Source organism: Populus alba, chromosome 1 (genome assembly GCF_005239225.2).
Source record: "Populus alba chromosome 1, ASM523922v2, whole genome shotgun sequence".
NCBI lineage: Eukaryota > Viridiplantae > Streptophyta > Magnoliopsida > Malpighiales > Salicaceae > Populus > Populus alba.
This window is the reverse complement of record NC_133284.1, coordinates 43720600-43742618: the sequence shown is the minus strand read 5'-3', so window position 1 is coordinate 43742618 and position 22019 is coordinate 43720600. Positions and strand designations below refer to the sequence as shown.

The 22019-nt window shown below is 33.0% G+C and overlaps 3 protein-coding genes across 4 annotated transcripts; 1 reads left to right on the top strand and 2 right to left on the bottom strand.

The window, feature by feature from the left end:
- The first annotated feature begins 1491 nt into the window (after positions 1 to 1491).
- On the top strand, positions 1492 to 6278 carry LOC118063538 (uncharacterized). Its single transcript, XM_035077592.2, has 4 exons — positions 1492 to 1908; positions 3705 to 3827; positions 5609 to 5728; positions 5971 to 6278. Exons 1-4 carry the CDS (start codon positions 1872 to 1874, stop codon positions 6033 to 6035), a joined length of 345 nt encoding a protein of 114 aa, XP_034933483.1. The 5' UTR covers positions 1492 to 1871; the 3' UTR covers positions 6036 to 6278.
- A 686-nt stretch (positions 6279 to 6964) lies between these two features.
- Positions 6965 to 10977, bottom strand: LOC118063537 (uncharacterized). Of its 2 annotated transcripts, none has more exons than XM_035077591.2 (8): positions 10496 to 10977; positions 10327 to 10382; positions 10112 to 10236; positions 9342 to 9501; positions 8431 to 8846; positions 7786 to 8262; positions 7422 to 7530; positions 6965 to 7302 (listed from the first exon to the last, which is right to left on the bottom strand). In XM_035077591.2, exons 1-8 carry the CDS (start codon positions 10562 to 10564, stop codon positions 7167 to 7169), a joined length of 1548 nt encoding a protein of 515 aa, XP_034933482.1. In that variant the 5' UTR covers positions 10565 to 10977; the 3' UTR covers positions 6965 to 7166. The 2 variants fall into 2 exon arrangements, with proteins under 2 accessions (XP_034933482.1, XP_073260388.1); XM_073404287.1 differs by having other exon boundaries at positions 10175 to 10236.
- Positions 10978 to 15569: 4592 nt separating this feature from the next.
- On the bottom strand, positions 15570 to 21208 carry LOC118027469 (gamma-glutamyl hydrolase 2). Its single transcript, XM_035030846.2, has 10 exons — positions 20658 to 21208; positions 20173 to 20259; positions 19894 to 19983; positions 19049 to 19143; positions 18259 to 18319; positions 17503 to 17592; positions 17361 to 17423; positions 16636 to 16724; positions 15903 to 15995; positions 15570 to 15797 (listed from the first exon to the last, which is right to left on the bottom strand). Exons 1-10 carry the CDS (start codon positions 21111 to 21113, stop codon positions 15698 to 15700), a joined length of 1224 nt encoding a protein of 407 aa, XP_034886737.1. The 5' UTR covers positions 21114 to 21208; the 3' UTR covers positions 15570 to 15697.
- Positions 21209 to 22019: the final 811 nt, after the last annotated feature.

Here is a 22019-nt window from a genome sequence, read left to right as displayed (position 1 = left end):
TACATATAATAACAATTCAACATACAAATGAAAACTCGGGCTAGGTACAAGCGGCTAGCTGCTGGATCTAACCCGTTTCTATGTTTTTGTTTTTTTCCTTTGATTTGTTTTGCTCTCAAAATACTATATTAATTCATTTGCTTTTTGTTTTGATATAATTCTTAAACAATACTATAAATTTTTATCTGACTTTTAATATTTTTTTCAATTATTATGTATATGATATTAAAATAATAATACTAATAATAAATTGTTCGTCAAGATTTGATTCAAATATTTTTCTAAAAAAATTAAATACATTTGATTCAAGTTTTGTTTTTTTTTTTTAAATAAATAGATAGATAGATTTTAAACTTGACTTATCACATTTATATTTCTTTTAGCTTTTAATAATACATAAAATATGAATATATTATTTTGATATTTTTAAACTTGCTTTAGTAATTATAATATATATATATATATATTAATAGAAAACATTAATTTCAATTAAAAATTGATTTTAGACTTGAGAAATACTAATTATGTGCTTATTTAAAATGACTTCTATTTTTGACAAAAAAAACCACTATTATTTTATAATTAAATAAAAAAAATTTAAAAAGCTACATGTGATATGATATTAAATATCTTAGTATACATTTTTATCTCAACTTTCTAACTCAATCCTTAGTTTAAATCAACAAATTTGTTATTATTTATTAACTTATATAATTTTTTATTTAGTTTATTGAGCACACATATTAACATTTTATTTTGCAATAAAAATTTATCTTGATGGGAATATTTTTTTTTTTCAAAATGATAATATCTTTAGGTATAATAATAATAATAATATCAAAAATTTATTGAGACCTGTATATATGTTTTTCTATATTTAAAATTTTTTTAGTCCCTTGCAACATCAGAGCACGAACATGCCATATAGTAATGACTAATGAAATAATCTATAAAAACATGTTTGAAACTAATCATTTATTATATTTCAATTTAATTATAATATTTAATTTGAATTTAATTAATAAATTATTTGAATTTATATATTTTTTTAAAAAAAAAATTCAATTTTTTTTTTTTATATTACTAATCATCATCTTTTTTCTTTTGAAGTCTTGCAAATAACAGAGATGGGTGAATGGATATTTATTTTTTTTTAAAAAAAAAAAACTAGTTTTAACATTAATTTTTTATTTTTTTGGAAATTGTAAATAACATGAATTGATATTTGATTTAATTTTTTATATTTTTTAAATAATAAATTTGATTTAAAAATCGAATTTTTTTACCATCAAAATAATTTTACACATGAAATTTCATTAAAATATTAAATTTAATTTAAGTTAGAGTGCTCGAAACATTCTTTAGGAGCTCAGACAATTGTTGTCAGTAAAAATATCCTTAAAAATCAACCCGCCCAATAATGAAACTGAGAATTCCGAAAAAGCCCCTTACTCAACAGATTACCTACAGGCAGCGAACAAAGATCATGACAGCCAACCATCAGCTTCGCTCTTAACCCCCTTTCTCACTCTAAACATTATCTTATAATTAAGCAATCATCATCCACAATTAAGGTAACCCTCTTAATTAATTTCTTTCACATATCACCCTCATTATTACAAACCTCACCGGAATAACCGCACACAGCTCTCACCGGAAGCTAAATATAAATAAAATACCACCTCCCCACGCCCTCCCCTCAAGAAAATAAAAATATAAATCCCTCTGTTTCACTCTCTAGAAACCAGCAGGGACCGAAGGGAACTTCATTTTGACTTACATTTCAATGAAGCTTCTCTAAGAGCTCTCCCTCTCGAAAACAAAATTCTTTTATTGAAGTGATTTTTTTGTGTTTAAAAAGAAAATACAGAATGGGATGTGCTGGATCCTCACAAGCCAAAGCAGACGGTAACCTCACTCTATCGTCTCTCTCTCTCACCCCCTCTAATTCTCTTTGTTTGTTTGGCAGCCGAGAAACCTCAAGGAAAAAAATTAATCAAGAATACATAATGTTTTGGATTTTTTTATTATATTAAAAGGAAAAGAAAAGGTCAGAAACTAATCGTAACTGATTTTGGACGTTATTTGTTGCATTAACAAGATTGTTAGTCTTCTGTTTTCTGTACTGTTATTACAATGCACTGGTGACTTCTGAAACCTGGATGATTGAGAGAGTGATTTGGTGATGGTGATTATAGTTTTTCAGATATAATTACTACTTATATGTGAGATTTCTCAATATCAGGATTTAATTTAGGTCAAAATGCTTCTCTTTGTGAATTTGAGATTTTCTCTATTGAAATTAAAAACAAATAATTTAATTTCTTTGCGAAACAGAAACAGAAAGTTGAAGATTTCATTCATTTTGGAACATATTCAAGAACTGAATGTTTGACTGAATGCCGTGGTTGCTTTCTTTTTTCTTGTAAAGAGTTTTAATACGGATTTTTAAATTGATAAAATCCAATGAATCGGAATGAGTATAATATGTTATCGGTGCTAGACCTCTGTGTGATTTTGAAGGACTATGGATGATTGGTTCAGTCTTTTCGTGTTATCTATTAAGCCTGCTATCATGCAAGCGGTTTGAGACCAATCAATGATTTGAGCGGCATTTTAACTAGCTTCAAATTACAGTTATAGGCGAGTTTATTATTTTCCGGATTTAGGACTTGAGGAGATCGAATTACCAAACAGATGTGCTAGTTGTATATCGACTGTAAAATATATTGTACATGTGATTGCCGCTTCGGTTCCAGCTTAGCTTCCATTTATGCAAGTATTGAAAAGCTTTAATTACTGTAATTTCGTTAAAATATGCTTGTTTTTAATGAGGTCTAATTAGCATGTTTGGTAAGTATGTTCTGTAGGCACAACTTTGTTTTTGGAATCCGTCTCCCCTGAGTTCCACTCTTCTTATAGATATATATATCATCTGTACACACGGAAGTATGTGTTATAAATGGAATCCAACTCATTCCTAATATTTAGCCTAAAGATAAATATTAACAGAGTCCTAAGTTATATACAATAACACATGTAATAGCTGGAATAGTGAAATCTTCAATTCACGAGTTTCTATGCACCGCTGTTTAACAGATTTCTGGAAATTTCCGCTGTGATCTCAAGCTTCTTTTGGTCACCGTATTTACGTAATCTAAACATAAGAGTATTTGCTAAGCTGACCTTTTAAGTTCATGTCTGTGAGGGAGAGAGATCGTATGTTTCCATGTATGTGTTTATTTGTCTGTATACTCTTCAGTGGGCTTATAATTTGTATGTTTATTTTGTTTTTCTAGGCTATCCTTTTTATTGAAGATGCAGGATTAGATAGACAATTAAGGAGAGGAGGAGAATTGAATCTTATCTCTAGAATATTTCCTTGCCATCTGCTTTTTTACATTGCCACTTTTATGTAAAATAATGAACCCAGAGCACTCAAATTTAACCAGCAATCCTATGTAAAGCACCTTTTCTTTTCCTTATATATACGTTTCAGTGTACTTTGTGGTATGATATGTCATATTCATAATAGTCATAACATGCCTTTTTCTATCTCTTCCTTGATTCCATTAATAAGGGATGAATGTTAGGTAACAGCAGTTATGAAAGAGAAATATCTGAATGCCAATCAGTTTTTCAGGTATTCTTTATATAATCATGGTAATTAACAGAGATGAATGTCATATTTGTGATTATGACAGGGAGTGCGAAAAAAATCCGGAAGCCAAAACCTTGGAAGCATCCTCAGCCTATTACAAAGTCTCAGCTTTTACAGATGCGCGAGGAGTTTTGGGATACTTCGCCTCACTATGGTGGAAGGAAAGGTACCTTTTCTGGAATGTCATACCACTTGTGGCTCTTCACTAGGATTTTTCATAGAAATTAACCTTGGGTTGAGTAATATATTATTTTTTATAATGATTGAATTTGCCTTAGGAATGAGAAGAAGATAATAATTGATCTTTTGTTGAATAGGTGAAATCTGTCCTTTTTTTCCTAAGTAAAAAAAATAAAAAATAAAATCCAGAGTGACATTGAAATACAGAATAAAAGTAAGAAACCTTGAGAGCAATTACATTGAGAAGTTCAGGTCTAAGTTATTGGAAACCATATAGAGGGAGTTTTGGGAAGAACCTCAGAAATTGCCACCACAGTACACTGATTGGACTGTGATACATATGTGTTCATCAATAACAGTCGCTGAATGTTTAGGAATGAACATAAAGAAAACAATTGCAAACTATTCTTAATTGCTTTGCTACATAAAATATTCAAGCTGAAGGGATGTTTGATTTGGATTCCCCTATCAGTTATTAGTTATTACCCATGAATTGTCTGTCATGTCTCTAATCAAGCAATCAGCGTGCGTAATTCGAGCACATAATTATTTTTAAAACATGAATCTGCTGATCTGAACTCTAAGTTTTGACCAGTAATGAGGCAGAGTATCATTATGCCGCAGTATCCATGAAGATTTTGAAAGGACTATTCTTGACACTTCATTTATAGATTTATAATTAGTAGGCTCCTTTCTGTTGATGTACAAGGAATATTGGAAAATTTTAGAATCTACTTCAGAGTGGAGATGTGCTTTGTAATTTTAAGGTTCCACTTTCCTTGACGACAGTTTGGCCATTGGCATTGCTGGTGTTGTGCTTTGTAGATTAGGTTTCTACTTTCCTTAATACTGTTTTTGCCATTGCCATTGCACAAGGTCTATTTCTTCTCTCATGTAACATTTTACTTGCTACTTAAGAATCTTAACGCAGCTTGCAAAGCCTACCACATATGCTTCTATTATCTAGTCTATATTTAGGATACTTTCAATTGAGTAGAAATTATCTCTAGCATTGACAAAAGAAACGAAAAATAAAAAGGAAGCAAGCGATAGGATGGTTTTGGAATAATGGATGGCACTAGTAAAGAATTTGAAATGACAATTCCTAGGATTTTTATTTAGTGCCAACCGTGCCTTGAGGATCAAATAAAAGTTGTAATTGGACCTGAATATGTTATAGGCTGTAAAGGTTCCCCCAAAAAATTTACTGTAGGCAACTTTGACTAGAGCCACTGCAGACTTGTGTCTCTATATCAGACACTAGTCATAACGATACAGTACATGTGACAATATCAACCACATGTCTACCTAGCTTGTCACATTCCAAGGCTTTATCATAACATCATTAAATATTTACTGAATCAGCATTTTTATCATTTCAGTGGCCAGTGAAAGTTTTTTTTAATTTTTTTTTTTTTTTTGTGTTATAGAAATTGGGGTTTAGAGGGGAGGTTACCGCATATGAAGATTAAATTTATCAGTTCAGTGATTAGTAGCCGTGTTTACTTTCCACAGTTGATAAAAAAAAAAGGGATAGAAGAGAAGTTATCAAATATGAAGATCAGATGTTCATTATGCTGTCTTACCATCGATAGTTATCTAGTCTTGCTAAGAGTTGTTATGAATGAAGATGAAAGGTTTTGAATTTTCTAGGATAAAAAATAAGATCCGGTTCACTTCACATTATAAAAAGTTGTTTATAATATGCTTTCCAATCATTTATTGTATCTGATTCTGAGATATAGATTCCAATTTTCTGGATGCCAGAGATTTGGGATGCTCTTCAAGCTGCTGCCGGAGCTGAATTATCCCTTGCACAAGCAATTGTGGACAGTGCTGGTGTCATCATTCAAAATGCCGATTTGACAGTATGCTATGATGAAAGAGGTCCTTAATCCTTCAATTCTTTATTGCGTAACCTTTTGTGTTCAACACCAAATCTCTCTAAAAAAGTGGTGATTTTTTTGTTTGCAAAAACCAGAATTTACGGACTTATTACATTTCCACAATAAGAGTATCCTAAATTTTTCTTATGCCGCTAAAGTGTATTTTGTGTTGGTCTTTCCATGTATGTGATACAAATTTGATATATTTCTTACTTTCATGTTGTATTCAAAATGTTCCCGCAGGTGCAAAGTATGAACTACCCAAGTATGTTTTGAGTGAGCCAACCAATTTGATCCGAGAAACTTAAAACAGAGAACAGAGATCAATTAGCACTATGTGTGCACGGATTGAATGTAAATCATGTAAATTATCTCCTAAAATGCCTTTCAAAAAGTTGGGTCATTTTATTTCTTTACATTTGCCACTAGATTTACCTGCTGTGCTGTAAGTTACTGTCGTTAACTGACAACAGCATAACAATTGTTTGTATTTAGTGGAAAGAATGTTTTTTTCACAAAACCTTAATAGCCAGAGGTTGGTTGCTGGGCTACCGGGCGGTGTTGTTTGGTTCTTGACCATATTATTGAGTTGAAATTTATTATATGATGATGAGTTTTCTCTCAGAAATGGGGGTTCAAGGAGTTTTGATTGGTTTATGGATTTTATAGTTTTTCAAACTAGAATAACTTTGGAATTCGTATCAAAATGATTTTTCTTTTTAGATTCTCCTTATTTTTTATTTCAAAATATTGAAATGTTTTAAAAAATATATCAATTTAATAGCCTTTCAAGGAAAATGCATTTTAAACACACTCTTAGTTTACTGCATTTAGGAGCAGAACATCATGAATTATGCATGCTAATGGATTTTCAGGCATGGAGTAAAAGCTAAAGAACTCGATTACTTTTTGCAAGAAAAAGATTGTGATAGAGATCATGGGTGTCATTTTGGCCAATCGAGAAGGTACGCTTCAGTTTCTACTGCTGAGTGCTTTTCTTTTCTTCTAGTACTTCACCACTGTTGAGCGTTGGAAATGCTAAACGAGTGGGGATGTGCAAGCGTCTTTCCTTGATGCAGACAGGTGTCTTAGGTCAATCTTTCTTTGTACAGGACCACAGGCTTATGGGCCTAAGTGTTTGTTAAAATTGCCTTTGCATACGGTTCTAATTTGCCATTCGAGCCTCTCATTATGCTGTAATAATTATAACTGAATATTTGGCGGAAGAGATTTCACGTGAGCAATTAGTAACGATAAACATGTATTGATTTCATACAACACACAAGGCTTAGCATATCGATTGCCTCAAGGCCCTGATCCTCCATTCACAACGCCAAAAAGGAAGATGCAAAAAGAAAACCACAAAAGAGGGAAGAGGTGGGGAAAGACGAAAATAAAAGAAGGTTATCAGATGACGTATTCACATTTAGTTGGTTTGCTCAAACCTTCTTGAAGAATGATAGAATGTTGCCTTGTTTAGGGTCCTTATTCCCTCCCTTCTTGTTCCCTGCTTTGCTTCCTGGATTAGACGGAGCACCGTTTCCTGCTGCTGGAGACTTCTTAGTCAGAGGTGCCCTGAATGTACGAGACAAGATTAATAGTGCAGTTACCAGGTACAAGCTAAAGTTTTATCGCCAAATCCTAAAGCATACACCGAATACATGCAAGTGAAATTATAATGTAATAGTTTTTACCTGTTGTTAACAGTATTTGTAACTGCATTATTTTCTGCTTTCTTTTTCGAATCCTGTGACTCAACTTTCTTAGTTTCTGTCTCCTCCCCTTCCCAGACTACCTCAGTTACTGCAGCAGAGAGAGAGACATATATTAACAAAAAAGGAAAACAAGAAATTAGGTTTTGTGGAACATGTCAATACTAGAGAGAAGAATCCAAGAAAGGAATTTAAAAGAAAAGGAAAACAAAACAAAGAAGAAATAACCAAAATACAAAGATTTAACGGGTAGGATAGAGAGCTTTTAAGCAAAAAATAAAAAATCCAAGTCATCATATTTCTTGGAGGATTTTCTGGAATTTGAGAAGGATGAGCAAGGGACTACCTTCTCTTCCACGCTCATCAATCCGTGTCTTTAGCACTTTTCTCCTTTTGGGGGAATTTGGAGCAGCACCAGCAGCCGTATCCTTCTGAACATCACAGAAGGTGATGTCACTCTGGATCTTCTCCAAAGAGGAAGTTTTAGAGTCAATGCCTTTTCCATCTGAAGAATCATCTCTCAACAACTGATTACATGCTCCTTTAGTTGATTTCTCTACCTTGATCACTGGTTTATCTTCTGCTTGCTTGTTGAAGTGGGGCTTCTCCAAAACCAAGGCTGTACTGCTTTGGCCCTTTGGCAGTTCTGGTGATGCTAGATTGACTGCATCTTCAAACTCATCATCGGAATAATCTAAAACTACCCTCCTTTTTCTACTATTATCCCCATTAGACGTTCGCTTAAAATTCACACCCTGAGCCTCATCATCACTGCTCCCAATTTCAATTTCTTCACAAGCAGAAATTTGAGCTTCTGCACTCACTAATAACATGTAATAAACCAATTCAGAAATTGAAAAAGAAACAGCAGATAAGAATTAAATCCCAGGTGTAGAATAGGAGCTTGTCTTGCAGAAGTCAAATCAGAAAATCCTACATCCTAGTTAAGCAGACAATTTCCTGGTTGTATGGCAACCAAATAAAAACCTACCAGTAGGATTTGGAATGTGCTTATCATTATCAGCTTGTGCACTAGATAGCTTTGACTTGGCAGATGCACGACCCCACAAATTTGCCAACGAACCTCCATTTCCAGAAGAGGTTTTATCACTCTGGCCTTTCTTCTTATCGGCAGGCAAGAGATGGACCTTTTCTTCATCCACAGTCTGCTTGGTAGCCAGATCATGAACTCCTGTTCCATTCCTTTCACTTTTGACACTGTTCACCAGATTGGGAGATGGAGGACCAACCTTTGGGCTTTGCTGAACTTTGGTTTGCTTAGATGGTTGAGCTGTAATATTTTGACACACTGAATTACTATTCAATGGCACTGGGATTTCCGCACTTTTGGTTGCAGCAGGTCCATCAACATTGTACTTAACAAAGGAATTAAGAATTCCACAAAATCTGCAGAAGAAAAATTCAAGCACCAAGGAAAATAAGCTAATTTTTGCGGCAATTCATGAGAAGGGAGAGAGAGGGAAACCCTCAATCTGTAACCATCCAAGGCTTGAAATATCTCATCTCATTACCCCCAACCAATTCCCACCCCCAATAAGAACACATTTGTGTGTGCTAATTACATTAAAAAATGAGTTCAAAGTGCATCATCAACAAACTTGACATAACCAGTCAACTCTCTTCTAGAACAGTTTAGTACTAATAGTTTTGTTGCACAAGGCAGGTCAGCAGTCAGAAAATTATTGAGGACCATCGGTTCAGGCTTTCATTGTCTGAATATTTGCAAAGTAATAAGCTGTTACTACAGCAGCTGCAGTATTGTAACGGCTGCATATGAATTTCATAAATGAAGAAATAATCATATCTAGCAATTCCATGATCTACACAAGTCAAGTTCTTGTAAGATACTGGAACTGATTGCAGACTACAGGTGCATCATACCTGTTATCTCTTAAGCAATTATCAACTGTGAAGGATTGCTTGAAGAACTCTTCTGCCTGAACAAATTCAGCATTCCAAAGTGCAGCTGGATCTTTTGGGATGCAAGCTTGAACACTATATACCTGAACTGAGCAATTGCCATTGAATTCTTGTTTAGCTTCTGCAAGAAAAAAAATCGAAAACGGAAATCTCAGCATATCCCTGTATCCTTGTCTCAGGCACAACACTCAAGTATGTATGATACTAACAAACCACGAAATAATGATTGAAATTTATCTACCAGCAACGGGTGCAACAGCATCGACCCAGAATCAAGCAGCTGAGGTATTGAAATAGACAAAAACAACTTTCATCACACATATTCATGTGAATGCATAATATGCTTGGTGCGCTTCTATAATTCTTTGTTCTAATCAATAGAATTCAAAGAATTCCAACTACATTTCCATGGCCAATTCAAAGGAAAGAAATTCTAACTGCTACTCTCTTCCAAGAAGAGGGATCATAGATGAGCCAGGGGAAAAAAAAGCCAAGTGAAAAATGCTTAAATTGCTTAGGCGAAAACACAAACCTATGGTTATGGCATGCTAACAAATCACCTAATGATTCTTCCAGGACACATTATTGCAAACCTAAGAGCAGCAGCTAGCAATGCCACCCTAAGACCCATCTATTATAATGGGATAGATGGAAATCCTTGCGATTTCGAGTATCTCTCGTTTCTAACCAACGATAACTATAATGATGTTAGCACCATTGAAAGACCTGACCTTCAAGTTTGGGACCGGAAACAAGCCTTATATGGTAACTTGAAGGGTTGTTCTTTAACCAACCGGATAGAGTGTATACTACTTCGAATCCACTTCCGCGTGTGTTAACAAATTCTTGAAGCAGCCTTAAGGAAGCAACACCAACCATTTGTTAATTGAATGCACAAACCAGGAAAATAAAAATAAAAATCACAAATTTCAGAGAGGAAAATTACCTTTTTGCAGCATTCGATGAAACCAAGAAATTTCGACTCAACCACTTGTAGGAAACCTGAAACCAGGTGATTAAATAAATAAATAATTTTCTAGATTTACTAGAACTGACCCAAGATTACAACAACAAAACCCAGTAAAACTAAGGGGATTGAAGAGGAGTAGAAGTACCACTTGGAGTTTATCAGAGACAAGAACTTCAATTTCATCGAGAATGCCTAGGGTTTCCATTTGGGACATAATTTCTGTGGTTTTTGGGCTCAAAGAGAAATTAGAGACGGAAGAAATTGTGCAGGTGGATGATGAAAGAGAAATTACCAACGCCGTGAAAATATCAATCAAGGACAAAATGAGAGTGTTTGATTTTCCCTCTACAAAGACACTGGTTTTCCCGCCATATTGTTTTTGAGGGGTCTGCGTTCTTTTTTTTCAAGGGTGGAACAGCAATGCAGGCAGGTGACATGTATCACCTGTGTTTTCCATGGATCCATATTCTGGGCCAAGGGTGTATCAGCAAGGCCCATAATCATGAAAATGTTTGAATCCATGTACTTTTTCGTAATGGACCTAGAGAATGGGATTGTTGATATAATTTTTTGGATTTTTTTTTTACTAGAGAGAGAGACGGAGTGGAAATAAGTGGCAGGATATATAGCAATTGGTTTAACAGGAAGAAAATGGATTAAATTATAGTGCTTGAACTTAGAAATAAAAGGGAAGATTATTATCCTAGAGAGTATTGAATATGTGGATAAGGGGGTGGATGTGGAGATAAAAGAGACATTTAGGAGGTAAGGATAACGTTATGGATGGATATTTTGTATAAAAGAGATGACTGTGCTGTCTTCGTCATCCAAAAAAAATTTGTTTGCTCTCAAAACTAATCTAGATGAGGATTGATTATACACCATTCTTTTTCATTCAACTTGTACCACTAAAGACAAAGTATATAATTTGATCATTAATGATGATAATTACAAAAACATAATACTAATAAAAATTATATAAAGTTGCAGCTAGATTAAAACAAAAAAAAAAAACAAAGATCATATAAGTTAAAATAATTGAATTGAATCGAGATAATAAGGATAATCATTGAAAAATGTTATTTTATTTTATATCTTCCATGAGTAAAAGATATTTTAATAATGTTTAATGTGATGTGATATTTATAAATGTTTTTCACCTATATTTAGAAAGATCATAGCAATATGATTTGAAAATCTTGTATGACAGACAATGCAATACATATACCATCATAATCAAGAAAAAGCTTATCATATTAGTGCTTAGTAAAGAGGGGATTTTGTGATAATTGTAAAAATATATTGTTTTTATCCTAGCTTGTGAAGAAGAAAAGGAATTAGAGTATAAAGAATTCAAAGTGGTGTGGAAAGAGATCAGTTTGTAATAATCTATTGACAACTAATAATAGTTTTTATAAATATTTAAAAGTGTTATGGGAGTTTTATTTTTAGCTAGCTTTATCTAAAGTTGGCTAATTATACAATGCTAATAATGTCAAGGTCAATAGAGTGCAAAAATATTCACATAAATTTTGAATGATGGTACACTTCAATGGCTGAGGTTATTTGGTGACTGTGGAAGGACATTTAAATAACTTTTTTTTGATAAAGCACAAATAAAGGATTTTTTTAATTCTATGGCTTTAATAATCATTAATAACAATAATGCAATTCACTTAATAGTGATTCAAAAATGATCAATACTTTCAATGTTTAATATTTAGCACTTTGTTTAATAAATAATCAAAACTTGAAGATAAGTTTTCTCCAATCTAGAAAGATGATGAAAAATGATTTTTTTTAAAAATTATTTTTCTTAGTTATTGCTATTTTCTATTTAGTTTAAAAATATTATGGGATTTTTATTTTTATTTCTATTTATTTTATCAAATCCAATATTAAGATTAATAATTTTATTTTTTTCCTTTTAGTTCACGAATTCCCTAAAATAAGTCTATAATTAAGACTTTTGTTTTGTTTTTTTTTTTAAGATAGATCTAGAATGAAGGAGTATAAATAAAATTATTTAGTTTATTTTTCAGTAAAATATATCAAATTTTATTGTAGAAAATAAAACTAGAAATTAGGTAGTTGTTGTATGTTGAACTTATTTTGTCAAGCTCGGTCTTTACATGTAGCTATCTTTTTTTGTTTTTTATGCTTCCATGTGGATCACATAAATAAATACACACAAATATGTAGGACCCACATGTATAGCGTAGTCCAAACAACTAATTCATATGAAGATGTTCTTTTATTTTCTTGTTGAGCAAATTGCATGATTACATAGGAAGGAAATGATCGTTGTCCTTAGTTTTAGACTAGATAATTCAGCTACCGTTATGTTGTATATTGGGAGTTTTTTTTAAAACATAAAAAAATGTCTAAATAACAAGAAATTTTTGGTTGGTAATGGGTTAATCTTGAAAATTTTTAAACTTGATGTTTTATATCACTTGAGTTTTAAATTAAATTGTTTAAAAGTTTTTTTGATGTGAAATAATTGACTTGATAAATTTAAATATAATTCAAATGATCGAAAAAAAAATGTTATTTAATTTTTTTAAAAAATAAAAATGATATGTTTTTAAAAAAATATTGAGATGGTGATATTTTAATTCAATTTCCGAGATTGTAGCTTAATCTACCAAATCCATAATTGGGTCATGAGCTGGAATGAGTTTAAAATAATTTTTATTTTTTAGTTAATTATATGATGACAAAAATAGTCACAGACAAAATTAAGCACCAACTCAATATCAAAATATTTATTTGAGATCTCGATAACTCTATAAAAATTAATATTAAAATAAATTATAAAATCTAGTTTGCAATCAATTTAAATTAATTTATCAAATCAATGATCGAAGTCATGGAATTCAATGGTTTAATATTTTTTTTAAAGTATTTTTATTTAAATTATATGATGAAAATAATAGATCCTTAAAAAACCAAGCACTGATCTAATGTTGTGATGTTTGTTTAGACCGTGATAACCTCGTAGAAAATAATTACAAATAAATTATAAAAAGTTCAATTCCTCAATAACTCAAATTAATCTACCAAACTCGCAATCTAAATCATGTACCTTTATTTTTTTTTTTTTTCATTTTCATTTTATTTTCTTTGATGTTTTAATTTTTAAGTATTTATTATTTTCTCAAAATAAAAAATTTTTCAATAATTAATAGTTCTGTTATGATATTTCTATAAATCATTAACTAAAATTAAACACCTTTCTAGCATTTTTGTTGATTATCATTGACTCTTTTAGTTTGTTTTAAAAAATAAATAATTACTTCCGTACATTTTATTTTTTATTAATCAAGATCAAACATATTATATTTAAACTCAAATATAAAATACATATATGGTGTTAAATACTATAAAATACATATTAAATTAAAAAAATTTCACAATTAATATTGAATTTTTTTTTTATTATATTCCCTTAAATTTTTAAATTAAATGAAATACTAAAATAGATTTTATAGAATTATTTGCAACAAAGAGTAAGTGTATTCCAAGTTATAGCTAGAAGACAACAATCACAGCGATAAATTTTTTGCTCAAAATTCCAGCCCCCATGCTGTTGTCAGTCTTATACTCACCGCGTTTTTAAAAAAAATTTAATTTTTTATATTAAAATTTAATATAATTTTTATATTTTAAATTATTTTGATATATTAATATAAAAACTAATTTAAAAAAATAAAAAAAATCATTAACATATATTTAGGCATGAAAAATTATTTAAAAAATAACTATTACTACATTTCCAAACATCTTAGATTTAGTCTTTTCTCACTTGCAAGTAAATGAAATTAACACAAACAAAGCAAGTAAATTCTTTTCGAACTTTTTATTAACTATTAATAAAGGAATATATATAAATTCGTGTGTGTAATATATACAAAACTTACTTGCAGCCTATTTATAGAGCTATTACTCCCCCCCAGCAGTTTGCTCTTGTGTTCCTCCATGAACTTAGTGATTCTCTCTTCCAACAAGGCAGCAGGCAGTTTGCAGAAATTAGTTGCCTCAAAAGCATTTTCAACCATGCTCCATGTTTGTCTGTCTCGTCATGTTCTCATGATCTGGCCAAGTTCTTCCTCAACTAGTCATGCTTGTAACTGCCATCTCACTTTTACCCGTTTGCAGGAAAGATCAAACATGACCTTTACATTGATTGCAGTGACGAGGGAGTTTATTTCATCGAAGCCCAAGTGAAAACTTTTCACCTATCAACATTTCTTGAAAAAAACGGAGAGCCACTTTATGCACTAGTTCTTTCCCTGAAACCCAGCAGATTCATCAAAATTAGGTAATTATGTTCTTCTGGTTCAAGCAAACACATTTGTGCGGCGTTATAGCTATTTGTGCTGGTGTTTCTCACAATGTCTTTGATGGGGCATCATTTTGCACCTTCATGAAAGCTCGGTCAACTACTGTTTGTTTTACATCACAAGCAGCATATCCCAGTTTTATTGCTCCATTTCTCTTAGCCCGCTATGTTCAGAAAAGGCATGCGTGCTTGGAGAAGGATAAGACAGCTCAAGACAGAAGCAAGTAGATCCCTGTTTGTCCAGTCCCCAACTTCAATTGAGGTTCTAGCAATTATCTGGAGAAGTGTCATAGTTGCTTCAAGAACAGGAAATGACTCAAAAAGTCCACCTTTGCCTGAACATAATATTGGAAATCTTCTTTGGAAAGAACCTGTGTAATGCAAAGCTAGTGACCAAGTGGAGTTGGATGCCTTAGTGAGCTATCTATGGGAAGCCGAGGGGAAAATTGACAGCCAATTCATGGCAGAAATACATGGCGATGAAGGGTTTTTTTTCAAGGTTACCCAGCATCTGAAAGAAAAGAGATAAGTTTTCTGATGAGAATTGTGATTATATCACAACTAGGAGTTTGTATAAATAAAACGTGCTGATATGAAGCTCATTTCGGCTGGGGTAAGCTATTTGGATGGGCACCAAGGCATTCAACACACATGATTCAATGCATTTGAGCTACATTGGTTTGATGGAAGCAGGAATGGGAAATGGAATTGAAGCATGGGTGAGATTGGATGAACCAGACAACATAGTATTTTGATGTAATATGCAGGTACTTGACATCATAGTCAAACAGGGTCACCAGTGAAGTTATGAGTTATGACTAGGATGCCGTGATACATCTTAATTGGCAGTGGCGTAATGTAAATACTGAAAGCATTTGCGAACACAAACCATCATGTCTTGAATTATTAACAAATGCACTTAGTTCAGTTCGATCTTAAGCTTTACAATGTTGACAATGATACAATTTAAGTGTTCAGACTTCAGTGCCGAGTCTTAAATATTTATAACTTCACACGTCCATGACAATTACCATGCACTGCACACCTCGTATTGTTTGGTGTTTCTGGTTCTGCGAAGATGTAAACTTCATCATATCCCTTCCTACAGTAGGATAAAAGAAGAAACGCAAATCAGTGAATGCAAGTGCCAGCCTTGGTAACAATAAATTTGTGTGCCAAACTTGGTTCTCGGAGTCAATTCACTTACCCAGCTTTCCCACAATACGTGGGACTGTAATTGTAGATTAAATTGTCAAGTACCTTCCGAGCAGGTGGCCTGTTCAAGGACTTTCTAGCTTCACTGCAGCACAAAACAAACATTGAAATCAGTTTTTTTTTTTTTTTTTTTCATCTCATTACTCTGCTGTGAACAACAAATCACCATAGATAAATGAAAAGGTTCACGAAGCAGGCCAGACCCATAGGACTTTAATTTCCTTCGTTTGGACTTCTGACAGGGATCTCAGAAAATAAACACAGCAGAACACAAAAGTTTCAATATCAATATTGATAAGGGTAGTATAGAATGGATTTAATCAGGATTATTAGTTAAAATGTCAAAATGTTAAAAATACAGTGTTTATGATTTTCAATTGCTACTGGTTGTATTCGATACAACCACTGTAAACAACTTCAAATATATCTAAGCTTGCGTGTATCATTTGATCATTCTGGTACTTTCTGTGTTTTGAAAGGTCTGAACATGAACTATGCCTTAATATTTTCTGCTACAAAATTTCCATGAATATAAGTTTACAAAAGAAGGAATTAACCAGCCTTCTTAACATGCATGTGAATGAGTAGATGATTTATTGGAGCCTGTTTAAAATATGCAAAATCTCAGTTCAGAATGTCCAAGGCTCAAAGTACATCTTCAGCACATCTCATAAAAAAAGTTTGCAGAATAAGATAATAACTTTTCAGCACAACAAAATCCTCACCTAACAAAGAAGTTGGCAACATGTTGGGTCACTTGAATGGCATCCTCTGAGTGTGGAATCATTGATAAACCCCATTCAAAAGCATTTTTCTGAAATGCATTTGGATTTCAGTCACTAGTAATCCTACTACCATAAGCAATTGTATATTTACAATAACAGTAAACAAATTTTGAAAAACAAAGGAGAATTGACACTTGTGCACCATACCATGAGGATCATTGCTCAATTATGTTTAGAAATTAAGCTGAGCTATAAAAATATTATGATGTTATTTTATCCCCTTCCGCCTCCCACTGCTCCTTTTGCTATGGTAATGCTAATAAAATAATTGCCTACATTGTTTGGACATTAAAGCCACTTTAATATTTTTAAACTAAATACCCAAATTGATCTATGTAAGAGTACCAGACCCAGCTCAAACAAATTCACGCAAGACTTTCTTATATGATGACCAGGTTAGCATGTATTTTACATATAGAAGAGTAGGAGTGTGATACAAGGAGTGAAAATTGACAAAACTTTCTCCTGTAACTACAAAGCACAAACAGCTGCATCCATTATCCCACACTAATTTTTTTTAGGTTATACAGGACTTGTCATCCTTCCTGAATTTCCTGATTATCTAAATCCATATTTTATACTTCAAGTATGGAATTTGCCCAACAAAAGATGTATCTCCACAGAAAAACACAATGGCTCTAATGCAAAGCACATGATAGCAATACCTCGGGATGCCATTGAAAGGCAGTCACAGGATAGTTGCGTGCTTGTACAGTGGAGACATAAACCTAAAACAGATGTTGGGAAAAGAATTAGAATTCTTCAAGTGTATAGAAAACTACATCATAAAATTATTGCATCCATTACCTGGTTATCTGCGTCTGCACTATTAGTCAGGATCTCAAAGAAACTAGATAGAAGTTCATTTCCCTGAAACCGTTGTGGTGAGATGCCATACTGTTGCATTGGAAGATCAGATAAGTTAGATTAAAAGGGGAAAGCAGCCTTTCTGGTCATTGGATTAGTATTCTAATTTGAAAATAAAAGTAGAATATTAAAGATTAAGACGGCATTGATGCAACAATCATGTTCAAGGGCAGGTGGCAAAACTTAGAATTGGGAGATGTAAACATTCAAGTATCATCCCCCCAATCCTGTCTAAATTATGGAAATGCAAAGCATAAATATTTCCCAAGAAAGTGGAAACTCCAGATCATACTCTCTTGACGACAGCATCATCATTCCGTCTTCCACTCGAGTGATACTCATCAGCCAGTATATTTTAGTTTACTTTTGAGGGACGGTTCTTCAGTATAAGAGTATTAAAATATGGCCAGATATGGACGAAAGTCTAATTTACATTTTCCTTTTTGGCTTCAAATTTAATGAATATCAAGATATTCTTAGATCTCCAATCACAAGGAAATGGATAGGCATTGCTGGTTTATAAGACAGAACACTGCACCAAATAATTTTTTTTTTTAAATATAGTCCTTTTTAAAGTGTAAAATGTCATATATTACAGAAATCTAAACAAAGAAAGAAACAAGAAACAGAGCATCATGTGTCTCTATTTGACCATGCAGCCAAAGTCCAAAGGTACTACCAGTTTTGCGAACTCACATGATGGTTTTGCATGACTAGGCAATCTGTACTCAACTTTTTAAGCAAAACTGGAGGAAATCTGCAAAGGAATATTGATGTTAACTAGCAGTTTTTTGCTTGGTACAACTAAAAGTATCATTTTGCCAATATTGAATAATTATAGAACTTCTATAAGAAAAACAATTCACAATAAATGCCAAAGTAGCTAGGCAAAACTTCCTGACATGATAACAAAAGACCTCCATTTATCCCTTGCAGATTGCATAATGCCACATATCATGCTTCCCAGTGTGCAAACTGGATAATACAATTTGACACTACATCATCTTGTACGTATTCACTTATTCAGCACACATCCATATTGGATATTAGGTAACTATATCACGTTAGGACATCTTCTCCATGCCAGTAACCAAGTCACACAAAAATAAAGGGTAAGCATTTGGCATGTCGAAGACAAAATTGAGATAACAGCATGTTAAGAATTAAGAAGTAAAACAAACAATGATGATCAAGGAACTATTAGTTGGGATTCAGAACAGTTATCTTACATATAAAAGAATTTGAAAAACTCTTTTTTTAAGTTATTGACAGAAAAGTTAATTGTTATTTACACTGTTTAACAAATTCATTAATATCCTTTTGTGGCTCTATAAAGAAACAAAAAACTTGGTAAGAAAATAAAATTACGTGCATCATGTTTGATAAATGCAAAAAATTGAGAATGTTTATACAAACTAGTATAAGAGAAATGCTTGAATTTTACCAAAGCTAATGAAATGGGGGGGGTAGGTTACAGCATGTATACCTCTGAAACACAGTTCCTTCGATACTTTTGTTTTCCATAAATTGAAGAGTAGAAGCCTGATCAGTTGCATTATATGTTTCCAGAATTTGATTGTCCTATTTTCAAGGAAAAATAAAAGTCATGCTCATAACATTTCTCAAGTGGGACTTGTAAGAATTTCCACTAACAAAAGTGCACTAATATTTGAAACAACTACTCAAGACATTTTGACATTTTTCTGGCAATAACATTACCACCAACATCATCATTGCACTGTGAGGCCATATTTAATTTAATTATACATCTCACAGAAAAACAAAACCTAAAGTTTTACCTCCTCTCTGCATACAATCAGGTTAAGCAGCAATAGAAAACAACAGACATAACCACCTAGAACAAGAACAATAACATTAGGAATAAAGTTTGAGACAAGTAGCTTGGCAACGCAAAACAGATACCAATTGCTGTAGAAAGGGTAACAGACTCGACAGATAGAAAAGGGGTAGAAAACCTAGAATCACCAAGCTAAATCCCAGATATCCACCAGGGCTTCCTCGAATCCAAGAGAGAAAGCGGAATCCACAGTGAAACACTGAAGGAAATCCACCGCTGTAAATTGAAACTGAAACTCTCAATTTATTGTCACTACGGCAAAAGATATACATAATGTGTGTACTTACAGGCACACCAAAAGTCCTGAAGAGTCCTAATCACTATGGACTATATATTTTAAATAACATATAAATTGGTAATCATTCTTCTCGCACGGAATCAGTCTGACAAAATGGAAAATATGGAAATAATTGGAATGGGAATGTCTGATCATTACAGGCTATATATATACATATGTTTTGGCCATATATTACCTCACTAATGATCATTGTCAGAATTTCAAAGCCTAAGCAGATGGCATACACTGGGAAATGGAAGCCTGCATCATTCCTTGCTAAAACTTCCTGCAAGTACAAGATGATTGTACTGAGAACAGTTGGGGGGGAAACTAAAAGTAGAAAATGCCTTGTCTTCTTTTATTCTTTTTGGTGAATTCTAAACATATTGCAAACGTGGGATGCATCGTCTTGCAAAACAACTTTTTTATTGAAATCAATTTTAGTATGGAGGGTTTGTTTGAAAAAATTACCTACCTTGAAAATTGCCTTCGCAGTGTCGAAGTACAAACCAGTTTTAGCCCAACCTCCAGTAAAGAGCACTCCATTTACCAGATTGAGCTTCTGTAATGCAACACCAAACAAGCAAGCTTAAGTAACATTTATAAATTACTAAGATTATAAAATAATGATAACATACCCCTACACCGTGCAAGCATTGCATTCAAGCCAGACTATCCCTTTTAATGACCATGCACAAAAACTTTACAAATTCAGATTTTGTTTTTGTTTAATTTCATTTTCATTTTCTTTTTCATCAATAAAGTTTCTAACTCCACATCATTATCTCGACTAAGCAAATACTTAATTTCAGAATTACTTAAAAGTTCTCTCAATTACAATCGTTAAAAAAAAATTCCCTTTTCAGTTTCCACTTCACTTCCTCTCCAATCTAATCTTATCAAATGATCCAACCCACTCTAAAATCACTCTTTGCACTTCTCCTTAAAGAATCTAGATACCTCAAAAAGAATCTCTCTTGGCTCGTTATAAATCAATGGAATAACCCTAGCACCAGCTGATTCAACAAACTTCACGTACGACGCCGCAATATACGAAGCGTTCGTCGCGTTATTAAGCCTCCCGGAGGCACCGTCCCCTGGATGACTCAAAATTCCAATCACCGGACGGTAATTCAGATTTTTGTCGGGGGCCGGACACCTAGGCGCGGAAGGCGAGTCATCGGCAAGTTGACTCGGGAGGAGAATCGAAAGAGAAGTTGTAGCTGTTGCTGATCGAGCTATGGTTAGCTCTTTAGAGAGCGAGATTAAGAAAGGGATCCAAAGGTAATTCAACATATCTGGGGAAATAGAAGAGGAGGTGGAGGTTGAGGGGAGAGAAACGGAGGTGTCGTTTTGGCGATCGGAGGCCTTGGTGGTAGGGGTAGAAGGGGAATTAGAGAGGAAGTGGTACGGCATTTTGGGAAAATAGGAAGTGAAGGAAGTTAGGGTTTTTGAGAGGAGGAGGCATGCAAGAGAGGAGGGGGGGCGGTACTGGCGGGGATGCGAGGAGACGGTGAGAGTGGCGAAGTAAGCACGGCAAAATGGACAAAAAGGAAAGGTCAGGCAGTGATTACGCAAGGATGACAAGTGTGATTGGACAATCGGAAACCAGTTATCTGCTTCCACGTGTATATGCTGTCGTCGTCTTTAAATTTAAGGGGTAAGAATGTCCATTTATTTTATTACTTTTTTTATTTAATTTGAAGACAGAATATATAGGAAGATTCTAGGCAAAGCATATCGTGACAGATTTTATTATTTAAATAGTTACCTCACTCGCGATGCCATATATCAATTATTTTTTTTATTTAAAAAAAATAAGATCTAAAAATATTAAGTTTTTTGTAAAATTTTATCCAAAAATTTTAGGTTTGGTTACAATACCTCACCCAAGAGTAATATTTATAATATTAATAATAACATTAAACTTGCATGACCCAAATTTAAAGTGGGTTTGACTGCAATACCAGACTCAATAGCATTGGACGTGGGTCTGGCTGTAAAGTCATATCATAAAAGTATGATAATTAAATAGATTAATTAAAAAGAAAAAAAAAACAAAGAAAAAAACCAACAGAAAGAAAAAAAAACTAATGAAGAAAAAGAAAAAAAATATATAAATTAATGGGTTAACCCTTCAAACCAGGTTAACCTGTCAAACCTTGGAGTCGTAAAAGTTTGATAACTAAATATAAAAAAACAAATTAATGGGTTAACCCAGAATTAACTGGCTAACTTATCAAGCCAGGTTAACCTGTCAAACCCGGAATCCGTGTCATAAAAGTTTGATAACTAAATAGAAAAGAAATTTAATATTAACAA

Coding starts and splice junctions, on each gene's coding strand:
- LOC118027469 (XM_035030846.2), bottom strand. CDS start 21,113: ATGCCGTACCACTTCCTCTCTAATTCCCCTTCTACCCCTACCACCAAG. Junction 19,984..20,172: donor CTGCGAAGGCAATTTTCAAG/GTAGGTAATTTT, acceptor TTGTACTTGCAG/GAAGTTTTAGCAAGGAATGA. Junction 17,424..17,502: donor GTGCAGACGCAGATAACCAG/GTAATGGATGCA, acceptor CATCTGTTTTAG/GTTTATGTCTCCACTGTACA.
- LOC118063538 (XM_035077592.2), top strand. CDS start 1,872: ATGGGATGTGCTGGATCCTCACAAGCCAAAGCAGACG. Junction 1,909..3,704: donor CTCACAAGCCAAAGCAGACG/GTAACCTCACTC, acceptor TGATTATGACAG/GGAGTGCGAAAAAAATCCGG. Junction 3,828..5,608: donor TCACTATGGTGGAAGGAAAG/GTACCTTTTCTG, acceptor TCTGGATGCCAG/AGATTTGGGATGCTCTTCAA.
- LOC118063537 (XM_035077591.2), bottom strand. CDS start 10,564: ATGTCCCAAATGGAAACCCTAGGCATTCTCGATGAAATTGAAGTTCTT. Junction 7,531..7,785: donor TGATGAGCGTGGAAGAGAAG/GTAGTCCCTTGC, acceptor TCTCTGCTGCAG/TAACTGAGGTAGTCTGGGAA. Junction 7,303..7,421: donor ACAAATACTGTTAACAACAG/GTAAAAACTATT, acceptor TCGTACATTCAG/GGCACCTCTGACTAAGAAGT.